The 17,529-nt window shown below is 44.9% G+C and overlaps 1 protein-coding gene across 2 annotated transcripts; it reads right to left on the bottom strand.

Annotated features, from left to right (window-relative positions):
- Positions 1–1,850: 1,850 nt before the first annotated feature.
- On the bottom strand, positions 1,851–17,432 carry LOC119433927 (serine/threonine-protein kinase PLK1). Of its 2 annotated transcripts, none has more exons than XM_037701212.2 (10): positions 17,109–17,432; positions 15,101–15,208; positions 13,624–13,740; positions 11,502–11,815; positions 10,656–10,855; positions 9,946–10,065; positions 8,806–8,886; positions 7,234–7,534; positions 5,642–5,888; positions 1,851–2,995 (listed from the first exon to the last, which is right to left on the bottom strand). In XM_037701212.2, exons 1-10 carry the CDS (start codon positions 17,220–17,222, stop codon positions 2,798–2,800), a joined length of 1,800 nt encoding a protein of 599 aa, XP_037557140.1. In that variant the 5' UTR covers positions 17,223–17,432; the 3' UTR covers positions 1,851–2,797. The 2 variants fall into 2 exon arrangements, with proteins under 2 accessions (XP_037557140.1, XP_037557142.1); XM_037701214.2 differs by lacking the exon at positions 17,109–17,432 and adding an exon at positions 16,472–16,669.
- Positions 17,433–17,529: the final 97 nt, after the last annotated feature.

Below are 17,529 nucleotides of genomic sequence, written 5' to 3'. Positions count from 1 at the left end.
TCGCATCAATCCGTGGCATCTCCGCGACGGTCAGCTTGTCACGGACGGTGTCGGGCGTTGTCGCCATCTGGCCTGCGCTGATGAAAGGGGCTGCCTCGGGGCAACACCCAAAGGATGCGCACTGCCGATTTGGGACCCTTGTCTGCCCGTCACCGTCGGGCACTGTCGCCGTCCGGGCGACGCTGATGCAAGGAACTGCCTCGTGGGAAACGTTCAAGGTATACGCTGGTCCAGGTTGAGACGTAACAGGATGAGCTGAACACACTCTGCGGACGACCCTCGCATGATTGTTTAGCTGTACTTTCCGTGTCCTGCAAAGATGCAATGGACATATTTGGAACAGAGAGAGAAAGTGAGAAAGGAAAGGCAGGGAGGTTAACCAGAAGCAAGTTTCCAGTTTGCTACCCTACACTGGGGTGGGGGATATTGGGGTTAGAAAGTGTACAAAGAGAGAGAGAGCGAAAAAAAAAATACAGGTATAGGTAACAGAAAAGGCGTTCTGATCAGAGATGTTGACACAGGCCAGTCAATTTCAGGAAGCACAGGAGCCCTTGCACGGCCTTCCTATGCAATATTGCAGAATTCTTCCGATAAAGGCTGGTCGTCCAACTGGTTTAGCACGACGGAAAGCAATTGTCTCTGCACACTGTATTGTGGGCACTGACAAAGAACATGACGAATCGTTTCCGTGTCCCCACAATCGCCACATGCTGCACTGTCGGCCATCCCTATTCGGAATGCGTACTCATTGGTAAACGCGACGCCCAACCATAACCTACACAGAAGGGAAGTCGAAAGCTTAAGTTTGGATCCAAGGTGTATAATCGGGCGTGGATAAAATGTGGTTTATTCCACTTTGATGAAGTGCATTGGCATGCAAGTAGGCGGAGCATACTTGCAGCATCTGGCCTAGACAGCGGGGACTGATAGGCGGTTGTCTTCTTCACAAGCTGCTTGATCGGCACGTTCATTGACAATGATTCCACAGTGACTTGGTAGCCACTGAAAGACTATTTCATGTCCTTTCTTAGTCAGCTAGGGCCTCTTGCACAATGTTTGCTATAATGTCTTTTGCAGTCGCAGCACACACTGTGCGACAGAGCGTAGACATTTCAAGCACAAACATTGTGTGCACATAATGCTTTTCTAGGCCTTCCGCGATGTACAAGTGGCTTAAATGAGAGTAAATTGCCATCATCGAAACGAGTCAAGTATGACGCGTGTACTGCAGTGCACCTCTTTAAGTACACTCGGTGCCATATCTAGCGACGCTACTGCATTGCCTTCGAAATGCATGCGAAAATACATAATTCTGTTACAAGGAAACTCTGACAAAGCCCCAATTTGACATCCGTGGTAGGGTATCCAAAACTGGACGCCCAGCAGATGTCTTGCCTCTAAAACGGTGCACTGACATTGGAACAAGATTCAGATGCCCCTTGGACAAAGTGTTTTCACCGAGATCGTTGCAACTGTAATATCCACACGCCTTACTTTGGTAGTATTTAGTAGAGAAAAAAAAGTCGTTAATCATGCGCAGGTCAGCGTTCTGGCACGAGTCATGTGCACCGATGGCACCACACAAGGCACACATGACACGTAGAGGCTTCATGAACCAATGCAGACATAGCATACCGTAAAAGTATGTTGTGCATGGACTCATTTAGTTACTTTCATTCTTCAGACTACACTTCAGTAGCATGCTAGGCCTGCAAAAAGGCAGAGTTGTCCAGTGCCAATAAAGATCCCTTACTCTAAGAACTCATGCTAAGCCTTCAATCACAACATTGACTTGGGGCAGATGTGCAGAGATTGCAGAAGTAGAGAGCAGTACACAAGTGAAATCAGAGTACTGGCTGAAAATGCAACGGTGATCACTTTTATTACAGCTCAAAATTTTTCATCCTGCATTCAGCAAGGCAATTGAAGCCTACATGCACCACTGCATCTGGAGCAATTTGTGGACTGCAAAAATAAAATTTCTGCAGAAAGACCACATTGTCAGCGGCAAAATGTATATAAGTCTCCATATGGCCAGTCATGTTTGAACATATAGCACAATGCAACATGGAAGATACACAGCATGAAATAGATGGAACACACTGTTACATTGCCCCAATAATTCACCACTGGAGACTAACCTCTTGATAAAAAAACCCCAGCATTGTTTCAGCGACCAAGCGCAATGCACATACAATAAATAAATCATTGCTAAATCTCTGCTGCATAAGCTTTTCAAGGCAACAATACGAGATCATGGTCTCTAGCAAATATGTATGCAGACAGCTATAGGAAACGTTAGCAACACTGAAAACACTACAGTAACAATACGAGGACAAAGAAAGGTCCAATCTGGATCAGTCAGCATAGACCACTAATATAAAACTGCAATTACTGGCATAAAAAAAAAAGCCAGATATGCCTGATGGCTATTGCAATAGCACACCACATCAAGCCTTGCACAAAGAAAGCATTGTGAAAAAAGAAAAGGGAATGGGGGAGAGGAGTGCACTCGATGTGCAGCTGAAAATTTCCAGCATATTGTCATCTGCAATGATGGAACACATGGGAAACAGGCAATGGTAAAAGAGTGACATATGCTAAATAATAAAAACTAAGAACATGGACATGTGCAGTAAAAAAGAAACACTATGTACAAGTTTTGTTGGCAACCCGAGTCATGTATTTTTTTCTTCATTGACAAAAAAAAAAAAAAAAAAAAGCACACCCCTGAAGCTTTGAAGAAGTCGCACTTGGCGGGAACACATGCCAAAGGGGCAGCAGCTGGGTGGTCGGACTAGGATGGTGTAGGTGTACCGGCCAGTCTGTCTAGGATGGTCCGTGCGTACTTGAGACGGGAGAACAGATCTGGTGGGCATCCTTTATGGAGTGTCTCAAGCCGGTAAGTGTGGAAAACCCTGTTATTGTCAATGTAAGACACTGCTGACATGAGCGGGCACAGGATCAGCTTGGTGTGGTCCTGGAAAAAGTTGATCTGGAAAGGAGCGAGGAAGTGTTGGTTGCAAGAGCATTTTGAAGCTATGGACAAAAAGCATGCTCAAACGGAGTTCCGGAAAAGCAAGTATGCATTAAACCACAGCTTTTGTACAGCTAGTTTCGGTTTAGTTTCCCAGGAGGTGACTATCGCAACGTCATGACACAGAAGGTTGTCATGTAGGACATTGAGACAGTTTGGCACTTGCTCGGCTAGCCGAGTCATCTGCTATGCCGCTACATTGGACCTCGTTTTGACATAATACGTTTATTTTTATTTTCCAGATGATACTATTACGATAACATCGAAAGATGTTGAAGAGACGAGCCGCCGCGCGAAAGACGACGAAGTGTGTCTGTGCTCTTGGTGCGAGCGATTGTGGGCCTGGCTGTCTGGCTTCTGTGTAAATAGCCTGTAAATAGCCTGTAAATAGCCTCTTTCGTCTGTGTCCTTCCACACGTAACATTCTGGTGGCGGTGATGGGTAACGATCCCAGTACCTCTCGCATTTGGCTGGATAATACGTGGATACAATTTTGGATGATAAGCTTTATTTTCCGGTTCCCGTGAAGATTGCATCAATGAGATTCCACTGTAATTGCAACGTGATGACTCCGTTCACTCGATTCCTGCAACCGCTGCCTGTGGCTGCATTCTAAGATAACAAAGGCCATCGTCCAAGGAGGGGGAAACAAACCTTGTTCCTACACATACATTCAGAAATAGTGAAATCTTAGTGTAATTCAGCAGCTGCTTAGAGGCAAAAAATTTAACAGCTGCTTCAAATGCTTCGTGTGGCCTTCTGACAAGATACTCATCGTGCTAAAGTCAAATGGCCGAATCGGGCATTACTACAGCCTACAGCTCTAAAATGGAGCCATGATGGCTGCAGTGTGAATTAACTAGCAAAACGAAATGGTGGGACGGCAATTTAAACAAGCCTGTCAGTGGCGGCGGACACACCAGACTGCAATCATTTAGCGACACTCAAAAGAATATCTAGGGTTGTTTCCCGATAGACTGTGTCCATGGCATAGCCAATATGCGGAGTTTGCAACTCCGAATGTCTCCGTTCCGCGTTAGGAGACACACTGGAAGTTCAAAGATGTCGCCTAGAGATTGCTTGCCATTCTACAAATTGGTTCATTATAGAGGAGGTAGGAGTGTCATGTTACCATGCTCTCCCTTTGCTTAGACAAGCCTACCATGCTGTCAGTTGTGGAATGCATGCACAGCCTGCTCTTGGTAGAGTAGGTCTTCAAATATGCGTTTTAAAAACAAGAGCGTTCGGCCTGTCACTGCTGGCGCGTCTGTTGTGCGCTACAGTGCGAATGTTCTTGCTTTGCAGACATGTGCATACCATACAGAGCTGCACACAGTGGTCTGAACGGACAGTAAACCGATTATTTTCTGCCAGATGCCAGATGCCTAGTTGCTGGGCCAGGGTGCCATTACTGCTGCACAGCAACAGTTGCCTTAGGTGCTACATATTGCAGACACCAGCCAATGAGCTCCACTAAACATTGCTGTCACTATAAATGCATCGCACTTGAGCAAACTACCAATTTTATTCTTTCCCCATTTTCTGCGCGGCACATATGCCCCAACCCGCGATGTTTCAGGCAGTGCTCTCGACGTAGATGCACTTACGTCACTGTATGTCACGTCAGGAAGAGGGGCTCCCTCGAGAGGGAGATCGCATGGACTTTCACGTTTAATTTTAGCTGACATTGCAAAGTATAAAACTGTTGCATTGCGCCGAGATGATTGCCAGTGCGCGAGCTATGCAGTATGCTTTAATTTAATTTTGCCACCCGCCGCAGTGGCTCGTTAGCAAAGGCGTTGTGCTGCTGAGGTCGCGGGTTCGAATCCCAGCCACGGCGGCCGCATTTCGATGGAGGCGAAATGCAAAAACGCCTGTGTGCTTGCGTTGTAGTGCACGTTAAAGAACCCCAGCTGGTCAAAATTAATCCGAAGCCCTCCACTACGGCGTGCCTCATAATCAGAACTGGTTTTGGGACGTAAAACCCCAGAAAGAAGAAGAATTTAATTCTGCTGTTTTACGTGCCAAAACCATGATCTGATGAAGCATGCCGTGCCCAATGCAGGGTACACAGGTGTTTTTACATTTTGCCCCGAAACAAGATGCAGCTGCAGTGGCTGCGATTTGATTCCGTGACCTCGTGCATAACAGTGCAACACCAAAGCCACTACACCACTACAGGATATTGAGAGTCATTTAATATCCAACGAGTTGAAAGCCTAAAAGGAGAGATGAAAAAAAAAAAAAGAGAGAGAAAAAGATATAAAGGCATTCTAACAGCTTTTATTCTCAACAGGCTGAAAAGATTAAAGGGTCGTCCTGTACAAGGTGAACCATCGGCTGCATTTTGCAATACAGACAAACCAAATTATGTAACACTAGGGCTACAGCAGTGCATAATAAATAAAGGACGGCTCGTGACTACCGTTTCCGCAAGAGGGAAACAGTTTTATTCACCAACTCTAGCACAAACTACAAATAAAATTTTGAAGCTTCGTGCTACAGTCTGGAGGAAAATAATTTTTCCCCTTTCATGAACTTTCGTTCATGTTGCAGATTTCAGCAGAACTCATTTGCCAACTGTAGTTTTTGATTAGGACTCACCTGAACCGTCCCGTTGGTGAGGTAGAACGATATGGCTGAACGAGTGCGAAGCCACGTTCCAAGGCATGGTAGCCTGACAAGGTTGTCACATTCCCGGGGGCTCACATCCTCGCCCGTCATGAGCAGGTACTGCTTCATGTAGGTACAGAAGTACTTCAAGAGGGTCATCTTTTTTTCCAGTGACGGCGGGTACTCCTCCACAGTGTGGTAGTGTTCAATGCTGTTCTCGTCGACATACGTCACGCTCCTGTTGAAACGGGAGGCAGAAGAAGCTTTACTAATGGTGCCTAATACCTTGATGCATTAAATAAACTAAGGCATGCAATACCTCTACCAGATCCTACAGTACATGGATTCAGCCACACTTACTTGCAGCTTGCTGTATCGGCTGTTCAGTGCCAGTTTTTTTACAGCTAGACAGCAATGGTCATTTGTTCTCACTCGGCAGCCCGACCATAGTTTCTAGAATATACTACAGCCTCGTGAAGTTGCAGAGCGCGCACAAACTTAATGCAGCTTGTACAGCCGCAATGCCATGTGGGTTGTATTAGATTACAAGAACTTCATGGCCACTGATGAGAGCCTGTCACTTCTAATAGTAATTTCAAATCCTGGGGTTTTACATGCTGAAACAATGTTATGATTACGAGGCATACCATAGTGCCTCAGATAAATTTTGAGCACCTGTGGTTCGTTAATGGGAGATAACCATTAAGTCACTGTGGACTAATACCATTCTAGAAACCTCGCAGCACTTGTTTTGTTCCAAGAAAAAGACTTAGATTAGGAGAAAATCACGTCTAAAGGGTCCGAATACTTTTAGTGCAATTCAAATCGCCCACTAGTTACAGAATTATGAGGAGTGCCTACATGATCGGGCTAGTACTCAAATGTCCTGGGTGCGATGCAAATCATGTCCGGACTTATCAGAATGTTGTTGCTGCAGACAGGAATTGGGCCGCGACTTTGTGCTAAGCAACATAATGGTAATAGGGAACGCGTGGTAAGCAGTCAGCCTCACAACATAATAAAAGTGGGAACATCAGTCGCTAGGGCTTCTACATAACATATTTTAAGCAGAAACATGGTTGTATCATTAATACAGTAATAATATGCACAGTGTATGAAATGCTCCACTATACGCAACTTCTTGCGTTTTGTGTCTACTAAGGCACACGTTAGAATCAAGTATATGCGAGAATTCTTCATATGACTCTGCCATTTACCAATTTTGCAAAAGGTAATTGGCAGACCTTTCATATCTATTTTCATATCTTCAACACATTCACCCTCACCTAGTGCCAGCAAGACAGTCATTGACGTCATGCACATGCCATAGAAATGCATGGTTGTCAACCGAGATCTGCAAGTGGGAAGAAATTCAAGAAACACGACTACAGTTGAATTAACGGTATTGTATCAGCCAGCCTGGGAAGCCTTGACGGTTCTATATAGCCTGAAAGACGGGGCGGGGGGGGGGGGGGGGGGCAGTGCTAGGACAGGCGAGAACCAGTACACACTGCAAGGAGTCAAGTTTCCCCAATGCCAATTTCCTTTGAGCCTCATTTTGCACGAAGGTAGGAGGAACTCACAGGTTGTTGTTCAGCAAGATGACACGGGTGTTGTCGTTGAAGACCACGCCGATGCTGTTGTCACAGAGCTGATAGCCTAGTCCATACTTGTCGGTGTAATCCACCCACTTGCTCACCCAGAACACTGGCACCGAGGCTGGGTCCTCCGCCTCATCGGGGCGCTCGAAGCGCTGCTCGGGTGGCCGAGCATTGCACAGACGACGTAGAAGGCGCTGGAGTTCGGTGAGATGTGCCTCTTGCGGAGCACCCTTGCGTGCCGGGCTGTCTGCTGCTGCCTTTTGAGCACCTACTGGTGGAGCCGCTGCACAAAATGTTAGGCCTCATCAGCAGAACATTCTGTAGTAGTACTTGCTGTTTGGCTAGTTGGTGCATGTCGTTCACGATTGTAGCGGCAAGAACACAGGACTAGAAAGGATAGGAAAGCCTAAAGGCAAGATAACCTCCTGCCTTCAAGCCTTCCTTTTTCTACACTAGAATCGATATTCATGGCAAATAAGCAACAGTGCACTGAAAAGGAAGATGTGGACACAACACAAGCACACAAGCACTTGTGTTGTGTCCACACCTTCCTTCACCTTCGTTTACAGTGCTTTGTTGCTTATTTGCCATGGATCAAAACCAACTCGCCCAGTTTTCCATCCTCATTTAGAATCATTATTGAAGAACACTCTGCTGCACCAATATTAAGGTACACTGGCTGTTGTAAATGTAAACAATGCCGATGTGCAGGAGCAGAAGCAATTCTTGGAAGTTTTGTTGTATTCCAATTTGCAAATGTGGCCAATTTTGTGCTACTTTGTACATTCTTGTTAAGGTGCAATTTAGCCACAAGATAAACTTAACTGCTGGACGACTAATCTGTGTGGGAAAGCCAATGTCTTGAGGGCAAGGTGAAGGGGTACGAGACAGGAAGTCGCATGTTGCACACGCCAAAGATCCTTGCGTAAAACACGATAATAAATTTTTTCACCCTAAACAGGTGTTATAAAACCTGGTTGAACCAGATTTCCACAACAATGTCAAAAATGCAAGTCATGGGTGGCTCACTATTCATTGTAAATCCTGTGGATGTGAACCATTGTTCAGCTCATGCACCACTGTATGCATCATGCATGACAAGCTCACAAGAAAAATCACTGAGGTCGAAAATATTTTTTGCAATTAGGTCCAGAGTGCACAAGCACCCCATCTGTTAATGCTCACAATAGGAAACTGGGTTTTTCTTAGGAGGTAATGCATGGTGGCTTTATGGGCATATAAAACTGCTCTGTAAAAAAAAAGTTCTTGGTAGTTTGCGCTTTATGTGTAGTCGTACTTTCTGTGGTCGTTCCTAAAGGAATTCAAGGAGAACTTTCACTTTGAAGGAGTTTTAAGGGCCCTTGAATATCTTTTTCCAAATTTAAGGGTAAGTGAGGGGTAGGTTTAGTAGGCGTACGAACCCCATTAAATACGGCTCTGTTTGAAACCCTGCATCAGATGCTGCAGTGCTGTTAGCGTCTCAATTTCTTCACGAATCCTTACAATCCCATAACTTTCTAACTTCAGGCTTTAGCAGCGAAAAAGATCACTTACGTAGCTGTGGCTTGAGGCACTGTACTGGCTTGGTCTCTTTCTCTGGGTGGCTTCTGATTGGAGTGACCTTCGCCTCCAGGTCTGCAAGAAAATCAAAGCATGTTAGAAGAACAACATTTTATATTTTTAGAGCACTCTGCAACATCTGTTGCCAACTATATCTTCAGTCAGCTATGTAATGTCGTTCCTAACGGGGGTACAATCACTTCTCCCAATGTCGGAAATGTACAAGTCGACAAAACAGCGCTGTTTTGGCAGATGCCGTCAAACAAGGCATCATATCTGAAGAGCAGTACATGTCAGAGAATGAACTTGACGAAGGCACATGTCTCTGCAAGCGGTCGTTTGTTATCAGCAAAAGCAGACTGATACGCCGGATGAGGTTCCGGGCAGGAGAGCTTGCCGTTGAAGGAACATGATATTCATTTTTTTCTTTATGTGCACGTAAGGTTCCTTCAGCAGCATGTCAATTTTTTGAGAAGCGATAGCCCCTGTTTTTTGATTGGAATGTCTGACATTTGCATGAATGTGTTGAATGTGAAAGGCCTCCCAGTCGGAGACACTTTCCACAAGAGGATGACACTACATTTCTTCCGAGTGGCTACAGGCATCGGATACCGAATTGGTGTTTTAGGATTTTTATTTATCGACATCTTAGGGTAGCGTGAGCTATCAAAACAAATTCGGGCCTGAACCCACCCTTGGACAGGTTTTTACATTACGAGTTACTAGATCTATGAAAACTGCCGCACGTCAGTCAGCATTGCGGCAACAGCATGCAAGACTTGGTAGTAAGTGGTAAAGGACTCCGATGCTGTGCAAACTGAAAGCCACCTTTGATACTAACAGTACCTGTCCGGTCCGTACAGCTTTTTTTTTGCAATCTCGGGAGACTGTTCGAGATGTGCCAAGTTTGTACACAAGCTTCAGAGAGGCACATTTTGTATTTAGAATTATCAATATACTATTGACCTATTTTGTGTTCCCCTTAGGGTTGATATATACGGGATCAACTGTAGCTGACACTTCACAGGTATGCAAGATAGATTTATATTAGTCCCAATCCTCCCCTACCTCTTGCACCTCTGCTGGATTGCAATCATGACGCGATGGATCGATTGAGAAGACAAACCAACTTACCGCGGCCTTCGTTACGCTCCAGCAGAGGTCTGCGGGCAGTCACACTCAGGGTGGCATTGAGAGTGTCGAACCTAGGTTCGGTGGTTAGGCAAGATGTCGGGAGGCGCGATGGCAAGGGTCCTGCAACAAGTGATGAACGCTTAGTGAACGCTTCTATACCTTTTGAGCAATCGCTGCCATGCTAAGGGCGTCAGACTTAACGGGCCATTGGCGCAACCAAGACAAGATAAATTAATTCCCAGGAAAAAAATGGTTAGCAGCCTCATTGCACGTGTACCGAGTGTTGGCGAGTGACGTTTCCCAGTCCATGGCAAGAATCAGTATCCCACCAATGAAACAGTTTCAGGTTGTGCAAGTTATGGAGCCTCAATTTTTGAGAAGTGAAGCAGCACCACGTTTCCACAAAGCGGCAGCATTGCTGGAGAAGACTGAACACACTATCAAACCAGACATTTTAGAGATTTCGTTTTTATCGACAACGGCACTGCATTGCTTTTCAAAAACAATTGCTGCACTGTAAATCCAAGCTATATGCCCATAAATAAGGTATTTCCTATTTCAGAAAAGTAAACTGCATTTTACAATTATTGTCCCTTCAGTTTGCCACTGCACGCACTTCTCTTGGTAAAGCAAGGCAATTAAATAGTATTTTCTATGCTCAAAACTACAGCTCACTGCACGATGTACCAGAGTTATGCAGAGAAACTCACCACAGGTCATAAACTCGTCCACCATAATTGCTTCAATATTGGGCCGCTTCTCCGGCTCCTGCTGAAGCATGCGGCGGATGAGGTTCCGGGCAGGAGAGCTTACCGATGAAGGCACATGATATTCATTTTTCTTTATGCGCACGTAAGTTTCCTTCAGTGTGGGTGTTTCGAAAGGAGGGTGGCCCACAATGAGTGTAAACCTGCATACAATAGGAGCAGTGAAAATCTAGAAGCTTTTAAAAGAGTGCTGACAAATTGGTCTCATTTTGTTTTCATTATTGGATAGCCGGTGACATAGTAAATATGCCAAAGAGCCCCGATTCCTTGACAGTGCTTTTGAATGCGACCAATCCAAATTGCATGTCAAGCGTAATGCACTTTTGGACGCAGATCAGAACACATCCCCAAAACCTGATGTGGTGGTCTCGTGGTACCAGAGACCACTGACGCACACACAAACACAAGGACTATTATATGCTGAAAGCAAAGTCCATTCAGCACTCAGCGGTGCTGGGAAAGGGGAGATGTGCATAATTGAAGGGCCAATTTGGCAGCTTTTTGAGAGTCATTGCATGGCTTTCAACCATGTCAAAAGTGCAAGCCTAAAAAGTGTCAAAAGCCTAAAGTGCAAGCACACTGTTAACCAAAACACTGTGCACGACCAAGCTTATTGCACTGATTGGTGCCGCCTTCTCTCCCAACACGATTCCTAGCCTTCGCTTTACTGCACGGAACTGAGCTGCACAGTAGTAAACTGGTGAAAGAGAGGGGTAATTGGAGATTGCTGGGAGAGGCCTGCAGTAAGCATGTCGCCAGTTGATAACAGTAAAAGCAATGAACACTCACAAGATGCACCCAATAGACCAGATGTCAACTTCAAAGCTGTGCCCTTTCTTTGCCAGTATTTCCGGTGCGATGTAGTTTGGCGTGCCGCAGAGGGTCTTCTTCCTCTCGCCGTCGAAGTCCACACGGGTGGCGAGACCAAAGTCGCCGACCTTTAGCTCCATGCTGTCATTGAGCAATAGGTTACCCAGTTTGAGGTCTCTGTGGATGACCTTCTGCTGCACGAGGTAGCGGCAGGCAAGGAGGATCTGGTGAAGAAAGTAGCGTGCCTCCGCCTCCGTCAGCGTCTTGCGACGTCTGTGCATTTCCATGAGGGACTAGGAGTGGAGAAAAAAGTTCTTTAATTACACCTGTGGTACAGAGATGCATGCTCACAGCAACGTATTGGGGAAGCCAACATTGTAAAAGCCATCACATGCTTCTAGTATCTGAAAGAAGGTCACTTAGTAAGCATAACAGCAAACATTGTTATGCCAAGAAGCAGAGCACTTGCTGATAAGGTAGGGTATGACGATTAGGGTTTAGAAAGTATGGATCTCTCATTTAAAACAAGAAAGAGAAGACAAACATGCCATGTCAACACCTTTTAAAGAAACAATAACGAGCAACAATGAATCCGTTGAGACATGCAAACTCAAACCTATTTGCATTTGTTAGGTAGAAGGATATGGCAGTGACTAGTATTACACTACACGATTAACAGATTGTGTGTAACAACCATGCTGGCAACACGCATACACTAGTGCAAGGTTGCCCTTCAGTAATCCTAGTATACTACAAAGGTTATTGCAGAGCTTGCAAGACCAAAAAATAAAAGCTACAAAGTTTGTACAACACAAGGGCAGAGCTGCACACGAGGACTTGACAAATTGTATAGTCGATTATTTGTACCAGTTGACAAATGGCATTCAGTCTCCCAAACTTTAGTGGATGCAGTGGAAACGCTGCTAGTGAATCAAAGCAGTGTAGCATCTTTGCAACATAATGGATGAAGTAGCACTACAATGCAAGATCGAGTGGTGCAATAGGTTGATACCACAGCTCAGTGGGTGCAGCAGAGCAGCCCTGCTGAGTTTTGATGGTTGGAGTAAATTGAGGCTGGCATTTGTCAGCCAATAATTCCGCTCATGATTAAGCTTTGATGAAAACATTAGCGAAGAGAGACACTCTAATCAGACATATTCCACACCTGTAAATCAGAAACTGACCAACACTGAATGACAGGCAGCAAGCACCATGTGCTGGACTAAAGCAGGAATAGAAAGTTTAGCACATGATTACATGAACTTCAAAGCAGTCAAAGGAGAAATACCGATCTAACATCCCCGGCTGTAGCGTTGTCACAGATAATGGAGAGGAAATGCAATGTACACTTATATTTCACATCTTATGTGACCTGTCTGCACAAGTTCCACAGGGTGTAATAGGTGGCTTGGGCCGAAGTTCCCTTTTATATTCTGTGTAGTGTTGCCTGCCAATTGCTACAAAATTTCCTGCCATAGTTTTTTTTAATCAACCCTTTAACCCACAAACCTGAGCTGTACTCATCACTGAGGTTGTACCAATATCGCCAATGACGAGTCACAATTGTTCAGCCCGATGCGTTGCTCTCACCGCCAAAGACGAGTTACGGTCTGTAATCGGCTATGGGTTGAATTTTGAACACTAGAGGGTGGTAGAAGTCAAACAAGTAAGCAAGTATTTAGATTCAAGTATAATATATTATCAGAATCAGAACTGCAGATAAATTCATGGCTACTTTGACCTATTTTCCCGAATTTGGCCTATTTTCCCGGATTTTGGGAGTTAGAGGGTTAAATATTGAATTCTCATTCATTGAATTAAATTCTCAGTGGATTTTGCACACTTCAATTAAAGTTGCGCATTTACTTTGGCTATTTCCTAGGTCCCATCCTTCAAGTGTTAACGATTTTACAAAGCTCTGTACAGACGGCAAACATAGCTTGCTTTGCAGGAGATTTGCCCACGTTTGTTAACCTCAGATAACAAAAACACTGCAGGTCATAAATGCTCCTTGGGAATTCCTATGACAAGGAGCTGCTTAGAAGCACAGCTTTGCTACAGTGCTGCATATCGACATACGGCTGTGGGAAGGGATACATACCCGCCTGTTGCAAAGTTCCAAGATTATGTACACATTCTTTTCATCTTCAAAGTAGCTATGAAAGCCCACAATGTGTTTGTGATTCAGGCTCCTGTGGATCTGGATTTCCTGGGCCATCTGCAAACAACAGATAAAAGTTGGGAACGACAGCATGGAATCTGGTGTCATACCAGATAACTACACTATGTAAAAATCACACAGATGCAAAAAGAAGGGTGCAGGAGAAAATAGCAAGGTTTAAAAACTGCCATGAGCACACCTCTGTGGGGTATACATATGCACTTGACGTCAGTAGCGCACCCAGGATCTCTGCCAGGGGGGGGGGGGTTGACAGTTTGCCAATACCATCTAAACAGCACTAATTTCAATTTCTTCACGGGAAATTGTAAAAAAAATGCGCTTTTTGCGAGTGTGCAGACGATTGCGCGTCTTACATCTTAGTTGCAGTACTCAAATGCACTAGGAAAGAAAAGGGGTTAAACAAAAGGGGGGGGGGGGGGTTAAGTCGGCCTCAGGGGGGGGTTACAACCCCCAAATCCCCCCCCGTCGATGCGCCACTGCTTGACGTACACTAAGCAGCCCAGTTTGGAACAGCCTCAACTCTGTTATATATTGTATACATACCTGAAGTTCAGGCTATCACCTGTAAACAACTTTTAACAGCATGTATGCTGTGCAAGCTTAGAGCACTTCACTGTAACACAATGGCCCAAAAATACAAGACAAATAAGAGTACCAAGAAGCTTAATTCTTTGTTAGCTGCAACCATATGAAATAGAATGATGATTAATGGGTTTTATTGATGCAAGGGCCAGTTCTGGCCAAAGAGTGCCAAACACATGGTGTAATGAAGTATTAATGGGATCAAAGAATGTAACATGTAAAGGGCCCTAAAATAAGTCTATAAATTGCTTAAAATATAAGTGTACTAAAATAATGGCAATGATTAGTTACGTGTGCTATGATCATAAAATGTTTGCAGAAGAAACAGAAGATGCATCCAGAGAAATCACAGTGGAAATTATATTTAAGTGCTGAAAAAAAGAAAAACAGGAGGGAAATAAAGGAGTGGACAGAAAGACCTTGCAGTTAGGGCTTTTAGTAGTGCTGGCTGACACTCTCGTGGCTAATCTTGTACAGATACATGAATGCAGAAAAAAAGTTAGCCAAGGTAGCTTAAATGGTAAAGCACTGCACTCAAAACACAGTGGATTCAGGTTTTGCTTCCAGCTGCGGCTAGTTATCTTTTCACCCGCTTTGATTTCCATTTCTTTTAGATTTCTTTGTTTCAATGAAAAAATTTCCCCTACACCTTTTCTGGCTTCTCATGGTTGCTATGGCGCTGACATCAGCGCTGGGGCTTTGGTGCAAAATTCTAGAAATTAAAATTGGCCCTCATGCAGCCCCTGCAGCAAAATCAGATTCACAATTTCAAGACTGAAAGACATAATTTTAAGACATTCTCCTGGAGAATCACCTTTTCTTTCTGGTGCGACTTCACGAGAAGTGCCTTGGAAACCACCTTGCCTGCGTAGATCGTGTTCGTTGCCTTGTCTGTTAGCTCGTAGCACTTTGCAAACCCGCCCTGCAAAAGAGTCAATCGTGACTAGTTATGTCAAAAATGCAGGTGTCCTCACGGTGACATCTAAAAAAAGGTTTCAGGGAACAAAAGCTTTAAGGCATTTTAAAGAACCGCAACATATTACCAGGCTGCTCTTTGAAAAGTGAACAGTACGTTCAAAATGTTTAAAGCAAGCATCTTCAACAGATTTGGCTTGCTGGGAAATATCAGAGATGTAAACTGCTCCGGCCAAAGAATGCTGTTCCGTCGACCACTTCAGTCAGTCACTGAAGAAGGGACCAAAGCAGTCCCAAAAGATGAAGACTATTGTACCTGTGGCTGGAGCTGTTTTCGCCTCTAATATTCAAGATGTTGTACACAAGCTCTGCTACATGGCACATAGCTGTGGGAAACGTTTTGCCCTGCCAACTGCTTCATATGAAGAGATGTAATCTAGGCTATGGCAACATGCCCTGCAGGGAGACGGACAGCCAACCTGAAATACACGAAGCACACCTGGAGACGTCATATCTGTGTTATAATTTGAACATATCGGAAAACATTTCTCTTTCTAGAAAACGAAAAGAGAACTTCTGGGAGGCTGAACTATTCATATGTGGAGGCCAAAATATATCTGGGGGCAACATTTCGGGACATTCTTAGTACCATAACCTAAAATTTAGAGATAACGCCGTCTAGAAAGCAGACACAGCCGCCTTACAGGCCATCTCTTAATCTACGTTCGCAGAAAATATTTTGCATGCAGATTCCACTATCTAATCATGTCGGTTTATGACACCTTTTATGGGTCTTGACAACAAGGATGTCACTGCGAGGTGTACTAGACATATTGATGTGGGATGCGTGGATCTCTGTAGGACGTCAATGGGACTGTTTGTGTCTGGGAACTTGCAAAGTGAATATTCAACGGCCGCTGCACAATAGGCCGCCTATTTTTTATTTTTTATTTTTACATTTAATTGTTTCAGCGAGACCGAAAAAAAAAAAACCGGAACACCTCCTCGCAATGTCCACTGTCCGATATCGTAGTAATGACGTCCGCAGGATAACGACGAAATGAAATTTATCGGTTGTTCTTAACGATCCAAAATGCAACGTCGCTTGTTCGGACTTTATCCGGATATCCGTCGGATAATTGGTGGTCCATCGGGAACATGACGTACGTTATAGGAACAATGGCAAGCTGCCACACTGATGAAGCGAAAGCCCGGCGAGCACCACTAGCGCAAATTTAAACGATAAAACATATTACAGGCTCACGCTAACCACGCACATGGTCCCATGTCAATCTTGTCACGGCATGCTCACGGTTTGCACATTTTAATTTTTCGGCACTACACCGCATCACAGCCATTCCACACAGCAGTGAAAACGGAATGAAAAGCAGACGGTGTCGTTGAAGTAGCTTGGCAAACGTTGGGCACGGGGGCAGCGGGTACAAACAGAGTAGGCCTGACCAAAATGGTGAACCCAATGAAGGAGCGGTCACATGACTATACTATGATTGGTTACGTGGTAACCAAGACCGCCTCAACATTTGCGCCGAGAATTCAAACAGCGATAAAAGAGCCCGGGGAGTCGTCACAGACTAATGTTAACGCGCCGGGCGCATAGTTAGGTGCAGATAACAAGGAAACTGCACGCCACGATGGCATGCCGGAATTTTTTTCCAGCTTCACGTTTCTTTGCTCCAAGAAGCTAGAGCTGTTGAAAAAAAAAAAAAGCAATTAAAGGCATGGTACAGTCTATTACTATACCTCGTTTAGTAATAGGCAGTGTACGTAACGGAGCAAACAGAGCGTTTGTGGTCACCTCGGAATGCTCATCAAAGCGGCAGGCGATTATGGCGATGCTAAGGCAGTGCAGCCCATAGAGGCACAGCACGACATTGAAAATTACCTACCTTTCCGAGGAACTTGCCCCGGACGTATTCCTTTTTAGACTTTTTGTCCAGGACAATCTCTGGTAGGTCCTTGGTAACGGCTGGGCCCGTCCTGGTAGGGATAGCAGAGGCCATCGTGAGAGAACGGCGGAATCCGTCTGACCGTTCAACGTCCCGGGCTCCGTAGCACACCTCAGACCACGAGCACCGCGATCTGCCGCGACCTGCCGCGAGCACCAATTCGAATTGCCTCAACCGACCACCACGAGCCTACAATAACTGCCTACAATAGCGTTTTGCGCAAGCAGCCGCCACCTCTGCGAGCGCCGGTTTTTGAATGTTGGCAAAGTTAGACTGTTTTGTATCACGTGCCAAAACGAAGTACGCTATTGGTCAAGAGCGCGTCGAAAAAAAAAAAAAAAACGAAAGAAAAGGTGATATC

The sequence above is a fragment of the Dermacentor silvarum genome, chromosome 11, assembly GCF_013339745.2.
Source record: "Dermacentor silvarum isolate Dsil-2018 chromosome 11, BIME_Dsil_1.4, whole genome shotgun sequence".
NCBI lineage: Eukaryota > Metazoa > Arthropoda > Arachnida > Ixodida > Ixodidae > Dermacentor > Dermacentor silvarum.
Note: the sequence above shows the minus strand (reverse complement) of the source record. Positions and strands in the feature narration are given on the sequence as shown.